Below are 19,406 nucleotides of genomic sequence, written 5' to 3' on the forward strand. Positions count from 1 at the left end.
CTATATTTGTCGGTTCATCCAACTAGCGCTGAGCGCAAAGTTTAGTTATGGTTTAACTGCTAGGCACTGGGTGCCATTCAGCTAACATTTTAAATCGACAAGGTATAAGTAGTTCACCATAGAAGGTTGGTGTATGAAAACTATTATGAAAGATGTATGAAAAATCTAGTTGAATTGAGTGGTAAATTATATAAATATAACTATATATACTATGGATTATGAAAATGTGGATCATTAAATTTATTTGAGATTACTTAATATAGAATCGTTTCCTCATATGCAGGTTAAGTACTATTTTGCGTTTAATGAATCAGCACCCAACGATCAAATCCCGGACTCAGTGTTGGTGATAATTTTTTTTACATTTTGGCATGTACTTAGGATGATATTTTAGGGTCTTAAACTTTTAGTGTATATTTATGAATGGGTCTAATATGTCCTAGAAGTTGAGTCTTTTAAACATGTGATTATAGGTAAGTATATAGATATGGTGGATATATGTTTGGAACATGTATTGCAATGGTTGAAATTGCTTATGTATATGTTGAATGCTATAAGTTTCAATGAAATTGGCTTTCGAGAAATGTATGGCATAACTTATTGAGTTGAGTTTTGGTTCATGAATTGTATGGATTAGATGTATAAAAAAGTAAGATTTGTACTAATTGAATGATCATTGAATTATGGTGTCAATGAGGGCACATTGGTTAGGCACTTGAATTGTAGGTATTCAGTATGTTTGGACTTGTATGAAAGTGTTTTTGCTCATGAATTTGGTAGTTTTAGACATGGTTTGGTTAACAAGTTAGGTGAAAAGTTTACCTTGTTTTTGAAGTAATTTGTGGAACATACGGCCTGGGACACAGGCTTCCACACAGCCGTGTGACCTACACAGTCTATCCACACGGCTGTGTGTCTTATTGTCTTTAGGTATAGGTTTCACACGGCCTGGCACACGATCTGCGACACGACCGTGTGTCTTGAAAATAGTTAGTTACACGGTCTGAGACACGGCCAGCGACACGACCATGTGACCCAACATCGATTCTCACACGGGCAGACACAAGAGCTGGGACACGAACGGACACATAGGCGGACACATGAGCTGGGACACGGTCGTGTTTCTGGACTTCGAATGTCCACACGGCCGTGTGTCCTCTATTTACAAAACTTTTAAAATTTTCCTAACTTTCCCATTTTGTTGCGATTTGACCTTGAAATGTTTCCAATCTATTCTTAGGGCCTCAGAGACTCATTTAAAGTCTGTATATGTATATTAGCTTATGAATGGAATGTGATTGATTAATTGTAATCATGATTGAATAATTATCATATGAACTGTTAAATATTTGGAATGTTGTCGTAATACTCTGTGACCCCAATTAGACGACAAAAATGGGTTAAGGGTGTTACATCCTCGATTCTAGTTGTACCTTCCATATGAGTTTCAATCGGGATTGGTTTACAACATATGAAATAGTGTTTGAATGTGTTGTTTTAATGGGAAATAATGCTTCATGTAAAATCGCAGGTATTGGCATGATCAAAATTAAGATGTTCGGTAGAGTTGTTAGAACACTTAGTGATATACGACATGTACCAGAATTGAAAAGGAATTTGATTTCATTAAGTACTCTTGATTCAAAAAGGCACAAGTACACAGCTAAAAGTGGGGTTTTAAATATTAGCAAGGGTTCCAATAAAGACCAACAAAAGCAAGTGGAGCTTTAAATTGATTTAGGATCTGCAACAGAGTCTACTTCTCAGGTTAAAACAAAAAATCAGAGTAGAGTTACTTCTTCACCACAGTCAGCACCACAATATTCTATTGCCAAGAATAGACCTATAAGAGAAATTAAACCTCTAAAAAGGTACGCCGAGACTGATCTAGTTTCTTATGCTTTAAATGTGGCTGAAGATATAGATACAAATTAAGAGCCATTTACTTATTCCGAGGCAATTAGTTGTGAAGATTTTGGAAAGTGGATGATTTCCATGCAAGAAGAGATGGAATTACTCCATAAGAACAGAACATGGGATCTAGCGAAGCTTCCTAAAGGTAAAAAAGTTGTTTATTGTAAATGGGTGTTTAAAAATAAAGAAGGAACTCTAGGAGTTGAAAAACCCAGATATAAAGCAAGGCTAGCTGCAAAACGTTATAGTCAGATTTTAGGTGTAGACTTCAGAGATGTGTTTTCTTCAGTTGTGAAGCATAGTTTGATTCGAGTCTTGCTTGGTATTGTGGCCACATATGATTTGGAGCTTGAACAGTTAGATGTAAAAACAACGTTCTTGTATGGAGAACTCGAGAAATATATTTACATGTCTCAAAAAAGGAGGATTATGTTTGCTTGTTGAAAAAGTCCCTTTTATGGCTTTAAACAGTCACCAAGGCAGTGATACAAGAGGTTCGATTCTTTTATGACTATTCATAATTTCAAAAGAAACATCTTTGATAGTTGTGTTTATTTTAAGAAAAACAGTGATGGTTTTTTTGTGTATCTACTCCTTTATGTTGGCTGTAACAGGCCCTATTTGCTCGACCCGTTATACTAAACCAAACACAAAAAAATAAATAATAAAAATACCCAAAAGTCTACAGTCCATTACAAGCAGTAAGCCCAAAAAAATAAAAGACCTAATGGCCCAGTGGCCCAACACCAAAAAGAAAAAACAAAACAAAGAAACCCTAGGCGAAAAAACCTAGCCGCCGCCGCACCTCTAACCATCAACCACGCATGCCTCCGTACCCACCACGTCGACCTCCGTACGGCCTCCGTACTTGCAAGGACAAACAACATAGACAATAGAAAACGGCAATATAAAAAAAGAGAGAAAAAGCTGTAATTTTTAGGCTATAAAAAGCCCTAAAAACAATGTTGTAGGGACTTTTTTTTACACAATACGAATACAATTAATACAAAAAAAGAAACAATCAAATAGAAAATTTCTTAGAGGTAGTTTTCGATTCTGCTTATTTTTCATTTTAGTTTAATTTCCTTTTTTTTTAAAAGGGAAGAAAATAAAAAAAACGAATAAGAAAACTTACCTTTTGTTTCGTTTTTGCGCCGTCGTGGGAGGCCGAGGTTCGTCGTTTCCGATTAAAAATGACTTTTTTAGGGTCGTGGAGTCGAAAAACCCAAAAAATGGGCTTTTTCGATTTTCTGCCACTATAGACGGCGGCGGCGTCGCCGGTGATCGATGACCGCTAGGGTGGTCCGGCGACTTGAGCTTGGCCGAATTTTGGAGAGTCTGAGAGGGGGTGAGAGGATTTTTAATTTTTTTAAAATAGGGAATAGAATGAAATTAAAAAAAAATTAGTTTTATAGGCCATCCAATACAGTGTCGTTTAGGGCTGATCTCTATAGCCCTAAAACAGCGCCGTTTTGGTCTCTACCACCCTTTAACCCGCGCGTTGACTCAACCCGCAAGAGGATCCGCGTGTTTTTTTATGGAAGGGTCTATTTGCGCGTTAGACCCTTCATCATTTTTCAATTGTTTCAATCCAGTTTTTTTTATTTTCTAATTTAAACTTCAAGTTTTATTTCAGTTCCGATTTGGTCCTAAGAGAACGGTGCGTTTCAGAGGGCGGGGATATTTCCCTTGTTGATCCCTCTGAGTTATTCGCGCCTTTCAAATGGGTCCTTTGTTTATTTTTTTATCTTAATTTATCTTTTAAACTTGGTTTGGTTAACAATTAGGTCCTTTAATTTAATATAATTAAATTTATTTGTTCATTTAGCTACTTATTTGTTATCTTTTTACTTTATTTATATTTTATGTTTTCTATATTTTTTTGGATAAAACTATAATTTTAATATTGCATATATAAATTTTATCTGTATATTTAATATTTTGTCACATTTTAATTTTAAATCAAATATTATTTATAATTAGTTTTTTACCTATTAATTCATTCGTTTTACTTTTCAATAATTAAATTAGATGATATTTCATCCTATTATGTATGATTCATCATTCCAATATTTATTGTGTGACCGTTTATATTGTTTCATTATCATTATGTTATTTGTTAGGATTAGATAATAGGTTATTTTTCTGTACACCCCGGATAAGAGAAATGCACATCGTTTAAGTAAATACACATCGTTTAAATATCGCATTCGTTGTTATTCAAAAAACCTTTAAAAGAAAATTAGCAATATTTCACATTTTGGAATTCGAAAAGTCGTTCCCCAACTTACGAGGTTTCGATTTTTTTCCCCGATAAATCTGAATATACGAACCATTTTTCAAAAAAACATTTTTTAAATTATCTCGTGAATTAAAAAAGGATCGTGTTCTAACTTACGGAGTATGATTTCTTTTCTAAAACCGAGATAATCATAATTTTCTAAAAATAAATAAAATTTTTGGTGTTTATTCTCGTTTCGGGGTTTAAGATATTGTGTCCTAACTCACGGGTATAATTCTTTTTCTCGATTGACATGAAATATGCAATTTTCTAAAATTTTTAAGTGATTTTAACAAAAGGATCGTATTTTAAGTCTCTTCAAAATTTTTGACTTTCGACATTAAGACATTAATTAATCAATTAGGTACCAATTTTGGGTGTGACGAGGGTGCTAATCCTTCCTCGCACGTAACCGACTCCCGAATCCGTTTTTCTCAAATTTTGTAGACCAAAATAATTGTTTTAGTAAAATCGAAATGTTTTATTAAAATGATTGAATTGCAATGTGATCCGATCACACATCAAAAAAAATCGATGGCGACTCCCGTTTTTTCGTTTTTTTATTTTCAAAATAAAAGTTGACCCCTTTTAAGAAAAAATGGTTTCGACATTGATTACATGTTAATAGCAACCAAAGATAAATGAGAGATAAGAAAGGTCAAAGGCCAGCTTAGTAAAAATTTTAGATGAAGGATTTGAGAGCAACAAAGAAGATACTTGGAATGGAGATTCTTAGAGATAGAAAAACATGTAAAATGTACCTAAGTCAGCAAAGGTATATTTAGAAAGTTCTTTGCAAGTTTAATATGCAGAATGCCAAGCCTGTTAGTACTCCATTAGCAGCCCACTTCAGACTTTCATCGGCTTTGTCTCTACAATCAGATGATGAGATTGACTACATGTCGTGTGTTCCATATTCTAGTGTAGTGGGATCTCTCATGTATGATATGGTTTGCTCACGTCTAGATTTATCATATGTAGTCAGTGCCATTAGTAGATACATGGAAAATCTCGGTAAAGAACACTAGAAAGCAGTTCAGTGAATTTTCAGATACTTACGAGGTACTACTGATGTTTGCTTACAGTTTGGAAGAACTAGATATGGTGTCATTAGGTATGTTGATTCTGATTTTGCTGGAGACCTTAATAAAAGAAGATCTTTCACATGGATGTTGATTCTGATTTTGCTGGAGACCTTAATAAAAGATCTTTCACATGGTATGTCTTTACTATTGGGGGTTGCGTAATCAGTTGGAAAGCCACTTTGTAAACTACATTTCCTTTATCTACTACTGAAGTTGAATACATGGCGATTACTGAGGCTTGTAAAGAAGCTATTTGGTTAAATGGACTCTTTGGTGAACTCAATAAAAACCTTCAGATCAGTACAGTATTTTGTGATAGTCAAAGTGACGTCTTCCTTATGAAAGATCAAATGTTACATGAGAGAACAAAGTACATTGATGTTTGATATCATTTTTTGTGTGATATTATTGCTCGTAGAGATATTATTGTGAGCAAAGTTAGTACTTATGAAGATCTTATAGATATGATGACTAAGTCACTTCCTATAACCAAGTTTCAGCATTGCTTGGACTTGGTTGGTGTTCATTGTTGAAGAACACCCCTTAAAGGGGTTTCGTGGAAGAGATGGAGAATTTGTTCATTGAGAGTTCGTGGTGAAGAACTTGTTCGTTGCGAATTCGTGTCAAGGTGGAGATTGTTAGAGTTTAGTGACTCGAATCATTGTTAAAATAAAATATAGTGGTAAAGTAAAATAAAAGTAAAATCCATATAGAACTATACTTTTTTTTTTACATTGATTAGAATAAGATTTTTCAACCTTACTACACTTCATCTATTTGACATTGATTAAAATAAGTTTTTTCATCCTATAAATAGATGTAGTCTAAACTCCTCTTATATCAATTGAATTCGACATTAGTGAATTTTCTTCTCCTTTTCCCTGGTTTTTTTAAAAGAGTTTTCCACGTAAAATCTGTTTGTTTTATTTTTCTTTTCTTATTGCTTTGCAATCATTCTATATTGCCATTATCGACGTTAGTTCTACAAAAATTATTTAATATTTTGATTCCTTTGAAAACAAATTTTAACATTATTATTTTTATTATTATTAAACAATATCTTTAAAGAGATTATTGTCAACGATAATTCACGAATTAATTTAATATATGTATTCGATCTATTAAAATTAGCTTTTAAATTTATTGGTTGTTTAGATTTTTAAAATTTTTAATGTTATTATAAAGAGATTGATTTATATGGTAACTTACAAGTTTATATAGATTTTATACTTATTCATTCAAAAATAAATTTAAAAACATTATATTAAATATTTAAATAATGAATTAAAATATTTTTACGAGGAAATATTAATAAATATTATTAGATAAAATAATCTATTAGTCAAGTGTTCATTTTTTCAAGAATAATTTAAATTCAAATATTTATTGTATAAAAAATTATTCTACATGATAATTCACAAATTAATTTAATATATTTATCCAACCTTCTAAAATAAATTAAAATAGAGTTCATTTACACATTAACTTGCAAGTTAATTAAAACTTGAATTAGATTCATTGAGAAATTTCGAAATGTATATTTTTATTTGTGGGAAGTTGGTTTTCGAACTCTCAATGAAAAGTGTTGTCTTACTTGGGAGAATGCTTCAATTGATGGTTGGTGTAAATACGACCTACAAGCTCACGAGAGGAGAAATGTCAATATTGTTAGAAATTTATTATGAAAAGTGTGCTTGTGCGAGATTGAACCATCAATCAAGACTTTATATGTCTTACCTTAATATATTTGGTACCACTTGAGTATCGATCGAGATGCTCCCATAAGTGGAAGATAGAACTTTTGAGTGAAACAAAACTTTCCCTTCAAGAATTTTATTAATAAATGATTTTATTTTATTTTTTGATTTTATTAATAAATGATTTTATTTGTATGACATGTAATAGACACATATTTAAAGTAGTTGATCCACATCACGTTGCTTTAAAATAAATAAAAGAATGAAATTAATTTTGAATGAGTATTTAAAAGAATTGTACGTTTTAAATTTTTATTCTATTTAATTGATAACGAATGTTTAAAATTGTGTATTTTATCTGTTGATTGAGTCTTAGTTCCATTGACATGAGTATTGTATCCAATATAAGAGGACGTGGATTTGAATGTGCTTTATCTTATTTATAGGTTGGGCAGGGATTATTGATAGTTATAAGTATTGTGTAAAAAAGAAGTATGATAAGAATTTATAATAAGATTGTTAAAAAAATTTATATATTTTATTTTAAAAAATCATTATAAATTTAATTTTAATAATTATATTATTATCTTAAAAATAATCGCAGGGAAATAATTCTAGTTAATTAATGATTTCAAAAGCCAAGCTGTAAAAAAAAAGATGGCACAATTAAAGAATTATATATTTGGCGCCAATGAATCCCCGGGAAAACGCCGGCGCGCTCAAAATTTAAAAAAAAAGGCCTAAATTCAGCTTTCTCCCGCCAACTTCGTCATTTATCTTTTTCATCGTGCATTTCTCATTTTATTTTTCCATTAAAAAATATATGATTAGCAGCACTTAGTTCTCCATTTTTCCACAGCATTAGAAATCAATTTAAGGAAATCCAATAATCCGTTAAGCAACCCAGTTTTGGTGCCAATATGGACCTATCGGATATAGCGAGAAAGCTTGGTCTCTCAGAGCACAAGTTGCTGGTCCGAAAAGCAGCGGAGCTCCGCCGCCTCTGCGATGTCCAGTTCGATTCTTCCATTATCGGTGTCGTAAGTGCTTCATCATATAATCATTTATTACTTTAAACCCAATATAGTTCAAATGTGAATCGTTGATCTATTATTCCCCCCTTTTTCTGTTTCTGTTTGTAGGGAGAGGTTTGTAAAGCTGTAATATGCTTAGAAATTGCTGCTACAAGGTATGATGTGTTATCTATTTCTTTGAATGTATCTTAAAATTTTGGATTTGGGTTCCTTTTTAAAATTGGAATTGTTATGAAATTTGTAGGTTTGGGGAGGTTATATTTGATCGGCAGAAAGCTGTCAAGTTAAGTGGAATGTCAGAAAAGGCTTACAATAGATCTTTCAATTCCTTGCAGAATGGTCTAAATATCAAGTGGGTTTCTCATATTTTTCTTTATTTATTTTCTTTGAATTGTATGGGCTATTATTTTTTACTCAGATTTTCACTAACTTGGGGAAAAAATGGTGCTTCAGAACAAAGCTGGATATTAGGGAATTGGGGATTCAATTTGGATGTGTTAGGCTCATACCTTTTGTGAAGAAGGGCTTATCCCTGTAAGATCCTTTTCCATTTCATATATTATATTTGTTTATCTGATTACGTTTCCATATCTTTTACGTGTTTGGAAAAATGCCTGAATGGGTAAGTCCCAATATGATCTTTAATTGCTAGGATTGTTACAATCGACGACTCTTCATTTGATCTTTAGATGATATGTTATCTTATGCTTTTCCTTTACCATCCTTTGAACTGCTTGAGTGACTTAATTTATGTTTATGTCAGCTACAAGGATCGGTTTTTGGTATCATTGCCTTCTTCCAGGCAGGCCAGTGCAGACTTCACCAGGCCAGTGTTTACTGCTGTGGCATTTTACTTGTGCGCTAAAAAACACAAGGTAATGTGCACTTAATTCATCCTATTAAATGTTTTTATTCCTCTATTTGCCTGTTTTTGACATAAATTATCTACTTCACAGCTTAAGATTGACAAGGTTAGGTTGATTGAGGTTTGTGGCACCTCTGAATCTGAGTTTTCTTGTGTAAGTAACACGTTCTTTTATTTTACTTCCCTACATGTAATCCTTTTATTGTTAACTTATAAATGTTTAATGCACTGAACATTTGCTTGGAACTTTCAATGCAGGTCTCCACCTCCATGAAAGATCTGTGTCATGATGTTTTTGGGATCTCAAGTGAGAAAAAAGATCCCAAGGAAGTGAAAGGAAACCGAGGTAGGTGTTCATTTTGACTTACCCTAGAATTGGCTGTATATAACCATGTGTATGTAAGCATTTGATGGTATCATTTGCAGTACAATTTTAGTACCATATATTGGCTTTCAATACTAGGGAATTTATTTTCTCTAAACTTTGTTTTGATGTGTCTGCAGAACTGCTAGACGTGTTACCTGAAAAAAGAAAATTTGATGATGGTGGTTATTTATCTGATGAAGGACCAGAGGTAATACTGCATTATCTGTAATATTAGTTTACTAAATGTTGGATGAAGTAGGATTCATTGTTTTCTATATATGAATTCTTGTGTTTTGGCTTTTGTAACAGTTTCTGCAACATAATCTGTCTATTTGATTGGTTGTACTGAACAAGTGCTTGGAATAATTGTATGAAATTATTTTTTCATGATCTGAATCAATGATGAGGCTTCTGTTATATCATTCAAGAGATTAAAATCTCTAATGTCTAAGCTCTGCATGGGTTTTTCATTGGTCTTGCAGCAGCCTTTCTTGCTGATTCTAAGTCTTTGATGCTTAGTAAGGCTGGCAGTTATATTTTCTAAGAGAATTTGAACCATTTGAGATTTAATCTCAGCACTAAAAGCTACCAGAAGTTTGTGATATTGTTCTTGAAAACAACATTTGTTTATTTTCTTGTGCATCAAAATACTGTAGGGCTAACCTGAACCTCTTGCAGCTTTCAAGTTACAAGCGAGCAAAGAAAATGGAGAAAGCTGGTTATGAAGAGTGGAAATCATCTGTTCTATCATCTAACAAAAAAAGCGCAAAAGGTAATGAAAGAATTTCCTTTACACTGCAAATGAACTCAAAAGAAAACCAGCATAACTGGTCTTTTATACGTATCTCTGGGTATTTTCCTTCAGCTCTTTGCAAGCGCACCACTCAAACCAGTCTTGACTTTCTCAAGGAAGTGTCAGAGGCAAAGGAGTTAAAAGCTGCATAGAAGAATAGAATACATGTAGTTATAAGTTTGAAAAGGAAAAGAAAAATCTAGAAAAGGACTAAAGATATTAGCCATGCAAGTTTTGTACATGACATTGAAATGTTTATATCTTGAAGTGTCTAATGACTAGCCTTATTATCGTTAGTAATAGTTCTAAAATTGTGTTGTGTGGTAGCTATGACCAACAATTTCTTATCTTTATCGCACCAAATCTATTGCATATGGTATGCTTATAATGAAATATATTGTCTAACATCGGGTATCTGGTTATTAAGTCATTTCGATGATGATGCCGGAGCCGGAGTGTTGGTGATGTTCTCCAGTAATCTGATTGAAGGGTTTCTCTTTAATATTAATATATTTTATAATTGAATTTAAATAAAAAGTATCCTATGAACAAAAACAAAATAGTAATAAGTACCCTAACCAATAATTATAGGAACTGAGGCAAGCTGATCTGATCAATGCAATTCACAAGCTTTTCTTTCATCACTTTTGCTCATATAATTTGTAGCTGGCTTAACTATTTCTTTGTTGTTAATGGATTCAAATATTTTATGTATTGTAGATTTGAAGTATACATACTATGTGTAGGCAACTCGGCTGCAACACTGCAGCCATCAGCTTCCTTTTGCTCTAGCTAGACAGTTTTGTTTTGGCAAGGGTGGTTTTGGGTACTAGGCAATATTTTCCTGATTAAGACTTTCACGAGAACAAGTTATCCTTGTCGCACATGTTCGGAGCTTTGCACAATCATCGGTTGGAAGTGCTTCTCCTTGACATGGTCGACGGCGGTTTATCATTTATCCTCTCCGGCACGTCGGCTCGAACTTCCATATTTTACTCCACGTTCGCCACTGTCAAAACGGTTGATGATCATTTCCATCAGTGGAACATTCCATTAAGTTTTTGGATCTAATTAAAATTTTCAGATTTTTAAAATATTTTTGGAAGTCTAATTAAAAATTAAAAAAAAATAGAAAGAATTAATGAAAATTTCCAAAAAAAAAAATTGTAATGTCTAATACTCAAAAAGTGCCCCCCTCGCGCAGTTAAATAAAGAAATTACACTTTAAACCCTTTAAAATTTATAAAATTATAAATTAATACATATAATTACAATTTGACTTATAAAAATGATAAAATATTGATTTAGTTCTAAAAGCTAAAAGATATAAGTAAATACAAGGTTAAGATTACGATTTTAGCTCTCATAATGTTAGAGTTGTGTGACCCAAATTCTAAGAGAGTGCTTGCAAGTCAAGTTATACAAAAATATATTTTCTTTCTAGAAGATTTAGTATTTATTAGTATAATATATTTAGTATTTATTAGTATAGTTTATTTGACTTACTAATTTAGCCTATAAATAGGCTCTTTTACAATCTTAGAAAAATATACCCATTAGATTAGAATTCATAACACATTCAAAGAATTTTGTGTTTACGTTTTGAGGGTTACTTAATCGGGACGATCCTAACAAGTGGTATCAGAGCTAGTTCAATTTTCATAGAGTAGCCCGTTCAGAGATGACAGTAACAAGATTTGAAATTAAGAAGTTCGATGGTGAGACAAATTTCAATCTATGGCAAGTTCGGATGATGGCAATTCTAGTTCAAAACGGCTTGAAAAAAGTTGTTATAAGGAAAAAGCCTGAAAATTTAAATCAAACAGAATGAGAAGAGAGCTTGATGAAAAAGCCTTGTCTGCAATCCAGTTGTGCCTCGCGAATATAGTATTGCAGGAGGTATTGATGGAGAAGACCTCATTCGCCTTGTGGAAAAGGTTAGAAACTCTTTATGCGACTAAGTCTCTGGCTAACCATTTAGTGTTGAAACAACGTCTATTTACGTTTCGCATGAACGGAGGTGAGCTTCTTAGAGATCACATCAGTCAATTCATTACTCTTTTAAATGATTTAAAGAACGTTGAGGTTCATATTGACGATTAAGATCAAGCTATGCTATTATTGTGCTCTTTACCCTCTTCATACAAGTCTTTCAGGGAAACCTTGATTTATGGCAGAGACAAACTCTCGTTCGAAGATGTGAATGGTCATTTGTTGAGTAGAGACAAACTCGACAATGAGTTTGGTTTGAATAGCAAAGCAGATAGACAAGCTTCCGTTTTGGTAGCATCAAAGAAACGAGACAAAATGTGTCGCTATTGTAAAAAGTTAGGTCACGTCAAAGCAGATTGTTATAAACTGCGAAATAAAAGAGCTGCTGAGAGTAACGAGGAAGATGTAGTTGGTGCTAATTTGGTCGATGAAGGTGGTGATGATTTCTTGTTAGTGTCAACGAGCGATAACTCCAAGCTTATGTCTGAGTGGATCCTAGATTCAGGATGTTCTTTCCACATTTGTCCCAATAGAGAATGATTCTCCACATACAGTTCAGTTGAAGGTGGAGTTGTGCACATGGGAAGCGATTCATCTAGTAAGATAATCGGTATTGGTACTGTTAAAATTAGGATACACAATGGGACGATTATGACACTCTCAGATGTCAGGTATGTACCTGATTTACGAAAGAATCTCATCTCCTTGAGTATTTTAGACTTGAAAGGATGTAGAATCAACATCGAGTCGAGCAACATTAAAGTATATCGTGGAGCTCTCGTTTTGTTAAAAGGTAAAAGAACTGGTAGTCTTTATATTCTGGAAGGTTCTACAGTGACCGGTGAAATCGGACGTCCCTCATCCGTTACGGAGTCAAAGTCAACTTGTTTGGAGCTGAGGCAACTTGGTCATAGGAGGGAAAAAGGTATGACTGTTTCGTTGAAGAGAGGTTCTCTTTTGGATGCAGGTTTTAAAAAGTTAGGGCACTGTATTCGTGAAAATCAGACCCGGGTTAGTATTGATTTGGCAGTGCATAAGTAGAAGGCTAGAAGTCTTCCAGCTTCTAAGCATAGATTCGACTCAGTTAATTCCCTGCATAGTTCAAGATAGGCCCATGGCGGGTTTTGGCAAAGATGGCGTTGAAAAAATTCGTGTCAAGGTGGAGATTGTTAGAGTTGTGTGACCCAAATTCTAAGAGATTGCTTGCAAGTCAAGCTAAACAAAAATATATTTTCTTTCTAGAAGATTTAGTATTTATTAGTATAATATATTTAGCATTTATTAGTATAGTTTATTTGACTTACTAATTTAGCCTATAAATAGGCTCTTTTACAATCTTAGAAAAATATACCCATTAGATTAGAACTCATAACACATTTAGAGAATTTTGTGTTTACGTTTTGAGGATTCTTTGTTTTTCGGGTTTTCGGGGTTTAGTTTTATCTCCATCTTTTGTACTCTTCATTCTTTTGCCATTATAGTAAAATTATCTTTACCCGTGGTTTTTTATCCTCTTTGGAGGGATTTTTCCACGTTAAATTTGTGTGTTCATTTCTCAATTTCTTCTGCTATTTTTACTTGTTCGTTACTTAATCGGGACGATCCTAACACATAAGAATATATAACTTAATTTTAAGCTCTAAATTTTTTTTAGCTTTGCCCCTACGTATCATGATGTTTACCGTCAACTCCATGGTACCAACTACAACTTCGTTCAACAGAAATGATTAGAACCTAAAATGATCCATACTTATAATGTCTTAATCTAAAAAGAAAAATTCAAGTCTTAAACTTGAACGATTTCAGATCAAATGAGCCAAACTTGAAATTGACTTGAACCCAATTTCATGTCAAGCTTTAATGAATTTTGAGATTCATTTCATGTCGAACTTGAACAAATATATACCATGTTGATACAAATCATAGTTGACTCAATTTTAGTCAGACTTAAATATTAAAATAAAACCCAAAATCTATCCCGTATAGAACAATATTTAATTATCAAGTTAATTTCCTCGTAAATTCGCAATGGAGATGGTAATAACGATCCAAAATAAATGTATTATTTCACTAAAAAATACGTACATTAACATCATAACATGATCACCAGGTGGATCCGAGAACTCCTTTATTTCAATGATTTTTTTTCCAAAGCGTTTTTGGGCTACCGTCGGTCATAATGTGAGGCAAAAATCCTATATTTGGAATAATAATTCTGTCTTCCTCTCTTCATTAAAAGGACGATCCTATACGTGTTTTTCAATTTCATAAAAAATATTTTGGATGACAAAGATATATATAGATATATATATATATATACATGATTGTGCATTCATTTGGTCCATTTCTATCATTAAAAAAGAAAATCCTTTTTGTTCCATTTACCATTACATCTTCTTCCCCACATAAAGAAAGCTAATTTTAGTTTTAAATGTCATTCCTTTTCGAGTGGTCCAATTGAAAAGCATAGCTTTTATCCCCTATGTTTTTGTTGTAAAAATTCAATCCGAGTTAGACCCAATTTAATTTGACAAGAAATATAAATAATTCAAATCTCACCCAAATCTTGAAATGGTTAAGGTTTTAGCGCCAAGCTCAAATGACAAGATCTGAAACAACTCGAGACAAAAATAACTTTACTCAAAATTAATTACGAACTCAAATTATCTCAAAATTAACAGACTCAAAATCAATCCAACTCGTCAGATTGGTTTGTCTATACCTAAGCAACATCATAGGGATTCCCCAAACCCATATAATCTAACAGCACACTTTTGCTTGCTGGTTTTGTCTGTGAAATTGTGACCACAGAATATGTTGTTTTCATCATTATGTTCTCCATAGTCGTATTCATGATCTGTTGCATTTATGTTATACATCTACCTTTGCCTTCCCAATTCATTTCTTGATCTCCTTATGCACATGGCTGCCTTTTGCTGTTATTTCCCTAATGGTCCCGAGGGTCAAACGACAGTTTAAATTTGGTTAATTTTAGATTGAGTCAATATGAATTGGATAATTTTAGTTCGAATTTGATTTAATTTTGAGTTTAGATTTTTTTTATGTTTGGGTAGTTTTGGGTTCGGGTGATTGAAGTTTAAGATTCTTCTTTTTCGGTCATCTCATTATGGGTTTGGATAATTTCAAATTTTGGTAATTTTAAATTTAAGTTAATTTGAGGTTTGAGTGAGTATTGGGTTCGAATCAATTTATTTTGAAAATGAACATATTCAAATTGTTGATTCATTAGTATTACTTTGGGTTTAAATTTGAATTAATCACGTCAAAATATTCGAATTTGGATAAAAATTAATGTTGATTTGATTATGGTTAAGCACAACAAGAATCTTATGTGAAGTTGTAGGAAAAATGGATGTAAAATGTGGGGAACGGTGGCTAACATGCTATGGACCAATATATTAATGAGTTGGTTGCCCAATTAATAACATTCCTCTTGCACAGTTAGGTGTCAGGATGGTGATTTTAATGTCTGTTCTTGCTTTGAAAGTTCACCGTTTTCATAGCTTTCTCCATTGAACCATGTGCATGAATACAATAGCAACTATCCTAATTTAAAATTATCAATTTGTTTATGTATGAATACATGTCAGCTCGAGGTCAGATATCATTCTGAACAGTGGCTACAGAGTATTTGTTCCCAGGGGAAGGCCATGCACATCTACTCTTAACTTGTGCAATTAAACCCTGTGCCTTTTGCTTGGGATTTAGAGTTTTTCTCCAGTTCTAACTATTGGTTGAAGTAATAGGAAGCTGATATGGATATTATCCTTTAACCATATACTGCTGCACCCATGCTATCCATAGCGAACCTGCATTGATGAAAAACGACGCAAAGGTTTCTCAGTATACATGCCATATTCCATAATAAAATGTTCTTAGTACCCTACCCACCTTTTAATTCTGGCTTGCAAACTTCTCATAAGTGGCTCACAGTATTTCATTGTTAGCTGTCTTGTAACCAAGGGTACTCTCAAATACTGCGTAGGCAGTGAGCCCAGTTAAAATCTAGTAACGATATGAATTTTAGATGAAAATAGATCACTTTTTGAGCTATAGAGTTGAAGATCCGACAACAAATAAAATTGATGCAAAGTAGCTTGGATACCTTCCACTAAGTTGAGTTCGCCTTTAGCAAAGATCAACAAGCCATTAATAAAACTCAAATGTGTGAGGTTGGTTTTTTTACATTTGGGATGGTAAGAGAAAACTTTTATCTTAGTAGCACGATCAAGAAGAGAAGATAGAACTTCCATTACTAGAGCAAAAAAAAGAAAGGGATAGTAGATCCCCTTGACTCACTCTCTTAGCCCATTTAAGTTACCCCACTAAACCACCATTGATAGAGATGGAAAACCTAGATGTTTGTCAGTGACCACAAATCCGTGTTATGAATTACTTGAGAGCATGAATAACCTATAATATAACCAAGATAAAGTCCCAATAAACAATTGTTAGGATTTTGTGCCTTGCAATTTCATCATATTTGATGTAAATTACTTTCAACAATTGAGTTAACACACGTTATTTAATTATCTTTATGTTAGTGTATCGTCAATAGTTTGCATATAAAGCAAACGGTATAAAGCAAATGGTATAGGCAAACATCGCTCACTAGTTACCCATGTTGAATTACGAGAAAATAGCATAACAAAGGAGTTTTTCTATGTAAAAGACAACTTGGTAATCTAAATGTGTTTGTATTTCATGTGGTTACGAGGAGCAACTAACTTATTGTGAATAAAGTCCACATAGGGAGATAGTTTTTCTTGGCTATCAGAATGGAAATGACTCCCAAGTAGCTAGAGACATGGATGTATTAGTCTAAACTAGTAATGCATTGTACTAAACCTAATTTGAATGATCCTATATCTGTTTATATATCAATTCACTTGTGATGTTCATTGTGCGTATAACTTGAATAAATATATGACTACACATATACTTATATACTTTGATATTTTGTAGGCCAAAATGTACTTAACGTAGTAAGCGAGTAAGTTTGTACATTGGATATGCAACTTACGCATAGTGTGACTTTACTTATAGATATAGAATTATAACTCTTATCAATTGTCAAGGGTGTCCTCTTAAAGACATTATATGGCTGATGTAAATGGAACTCAAATGAGGGTCTTGTCAAAGTGACTTAAATCATTTAGTGAGTTAATGATCATTTACATCATGGTCTATATAATGAAACTTTGAAAAAAAATTATCAAAATTAGTGAATCGATAAAACCTAAGGGGATCATGAGTGCTTTATGAGGATCATGTATTGGAAAAATAGGTTTAGAAAATAATTTGTTTGCACAGCGAAATTTTTAAAAATTTCTTAAATTTGAATCATTGTGTTACCTATGATAATAAAATTTTATCAAAAATTAATACTTGTGTTATTCGCTTGGCATGACCTTTCGATTCTTAACTTTCAACCAAAGCGATTTTTTCTGCTACTTCAAGCTCTAGGTTATTTAGAGGGTAGGCTATAAATTCCTGAATGAATTACACAATTACAATTTTAACTTTCTAGTAAGGAAAATTAATTCTCTCCATGGGTAAACAAGCCAAAGTAAAAACTAAATTGTTTTTTTCTTTTTCAGAGAAATAATTTCTTTGCCTTGGAATAGGTCATTGACTTTTCTTGGGCAAAGATTTCATAGAGCTGCATCACCTCTTCATAGGATTCGAGTTTTTGTCTTCCTTTATATCTCAGGGTAAGAGGGTTCGACAGGTTTATTAGTCTACTGCGAGACTTAATGCTTGGGACTATTTTATCTATACGTGGACACCATTCAATGTAGACTTTAATATTCTGAAGGCTTTTATAATTATCATTTCTCTCTATTTAGTTTGTATAGTCAAACTTTTGGTTAGACGATAATACCGAATTTCTATGATTTGTTTAGCTTTGGACTTTCTGTTTGGTGAATAAAAAACAATCAAACTATATTAATCTAACATAGATGAATAATTTGTTACTCTAGCAATCTCAATAATAGCTGTTAGCTCCTCTGGGCTCTCTTCGAGCACTTGCATAGTTGAGTTCCTTTCTGATGCCATCTTGGCTAATCGGTCCACAACTTGATTTCCTATTGCTCAATGGTCTGTAAAATCATATGTATCCTTCTAACCAAGGCTGGAGTTAATTCAGTCAGATGTATATCTTGAAGACCTTTGACCACCTTTAAGTTATCTGTATGGATCAAAACCTTTTTGTGCCCCTCTCTTTAGATGAGAGTTAGACCATCTAAAATTCCTCAGAGTTCAACATAAAAAACTGAGCAAAATCCCAAATATCGATTGTATCCAGCGATCCATTGACCATTTTGCTTGTATACCACACCCCAACAACAACCCACTCTGCATTCAAGTTAACAGCTCCATCAATATATAAATAAATCTAGTTACCTGTTTGTACAGGCCAATGAGTAGATTTAAGGTGTCCAAACGAATCCTGCTTAAGTGCTCCAATATATTGTTTTGCCCAGCTCATTGAAGACTTAATAATCTTAGCAGAATTCCAAGTTTTTCCTTAAAAAATAAAGAGATTCATGTTTTTCCATATGCGCCATGCGATTAAAATGAAAAGACTGGACTAGAGAACCCCCACATTCGACAACCATATTGAAGAACACAAACTGGTCTCTATCCACTTGAACAAATTACCAGAAAAAAAATTGTTCTGGAGTCTGAAAGGTACACCACTTAGCCATACTTCTTTAGCAGTTGGACAATCCCTAAGAACATGGATTAAGTCTTCATTCCCATGTCGACAAGACGAACAAGAGTCATTTTGCCCAATGCCCCTTCGTAACCTTTCCACATTAGTTAGTAGGCGTTGCTTGAGCACAAGCCATAAAAAAGCCGAACAAGTTGAGGTCCTTGAAACTTCCAAATAGTCTTCCACCATCTATCCTTCATGTTCCATGTATTTCCACAGAATGACATGTATGTGCTTTTAATAGAAAAGGAACCTATCGAGGTTTTAAACCAATTAATTTATCCCCTACTAAAGGATGAGGGGAGGAATGCTTACAATTCTCTTAACAACATCTTTAGACAACCAGACCCTAAACAGGTCTAAATTTCATGAACCATCATTAGTAACCATATCACACAATAAGTAGTCCGACACAAGATTATCTTGAGAAGATAAATAATTTATCAAGGGTCCTAAGTTTAGGATCCAAGGATCTTTTTAGCATCTAATAGAATCACCAACCCCCACAAACAAACATAAGTTTTCATGTAACAAAGGCCATACCTTAGCAATGGCTCTCTATACGGCTGAACATCTTCCTCGTGCATCTTTTCCTTCATCTCGTACTTCAATCTAAGAATTCGAACCCATAAAGCA

At 33.2% G+C, this 19,406-nt stretch overlaps 1 protein-coding gene across 2 annotated transcripts; it reads left to right on the forward strand.

The window, feature by feature from the left end:
- Positions 1 to 7,748: 7,748 nt before the first annotated feature.
- LOC105784199 (origin of replication complex subunit 6) lies at positions 7,749 to 11,130 on the forward strand. 2 transcript variants are annotated; one of them, XM_052626228.1, is made up of 10 exons: positions 7,749 to 8,017; positions 8,120 to 8,166; positions 8,256 to 8,363; positions 8,465 to 8,545; positions 8,775 to 8,886; positions 8,968 to 9,030; positions 9,135 to 9,222; positions 9,381 to 9,451; positions 9,922 to 10,015; positions 10,757 to 11,130. In XM_052626228.1, the coding sequence occupies exons 1-10, from the start codon at positions 7,898 to 7,900 to the stop codon at positions 10,780 to 10,782; spliced, it is 810 nt and encodes a 269-aa protein (XP_052482188.1). In that variant the 5' UTR covers positions 7,749 to 7,897; the 3' UTR covers positions 10,783 to 11,130. The 2 variants fall into 2 exon arrangements, with proteins under 2 accessions (XP_052482188.1, XP_012465456.1); XM_012610002.2 differs by lacking the exon at positions 10,757 to 11,130 and adding an exon at positions 10,109 to 10,362 and having other exon boundaries at positions 7,753 to 8,017.
- The last annotated feature ends 8,276 nt before the right edge of the window (positions 11,131 to 19,406 follow it).

The sequence above is a fragment of the Gossypium raimondii genome, chromosome 13 (genome assembly GCF_025698545.1).
Source record: "Gossypium raimondii isolate GPD5lz chromosome 13, ASM2569854v1, whole genome shotgun sequence".
Classification (NCBI taxonomy): Eukaryota; Viridiplantae; Streptophyta; class Magnoliopsida; order Malvales; family Malvaceae; genus Gossypium; species Gossypium raimondii.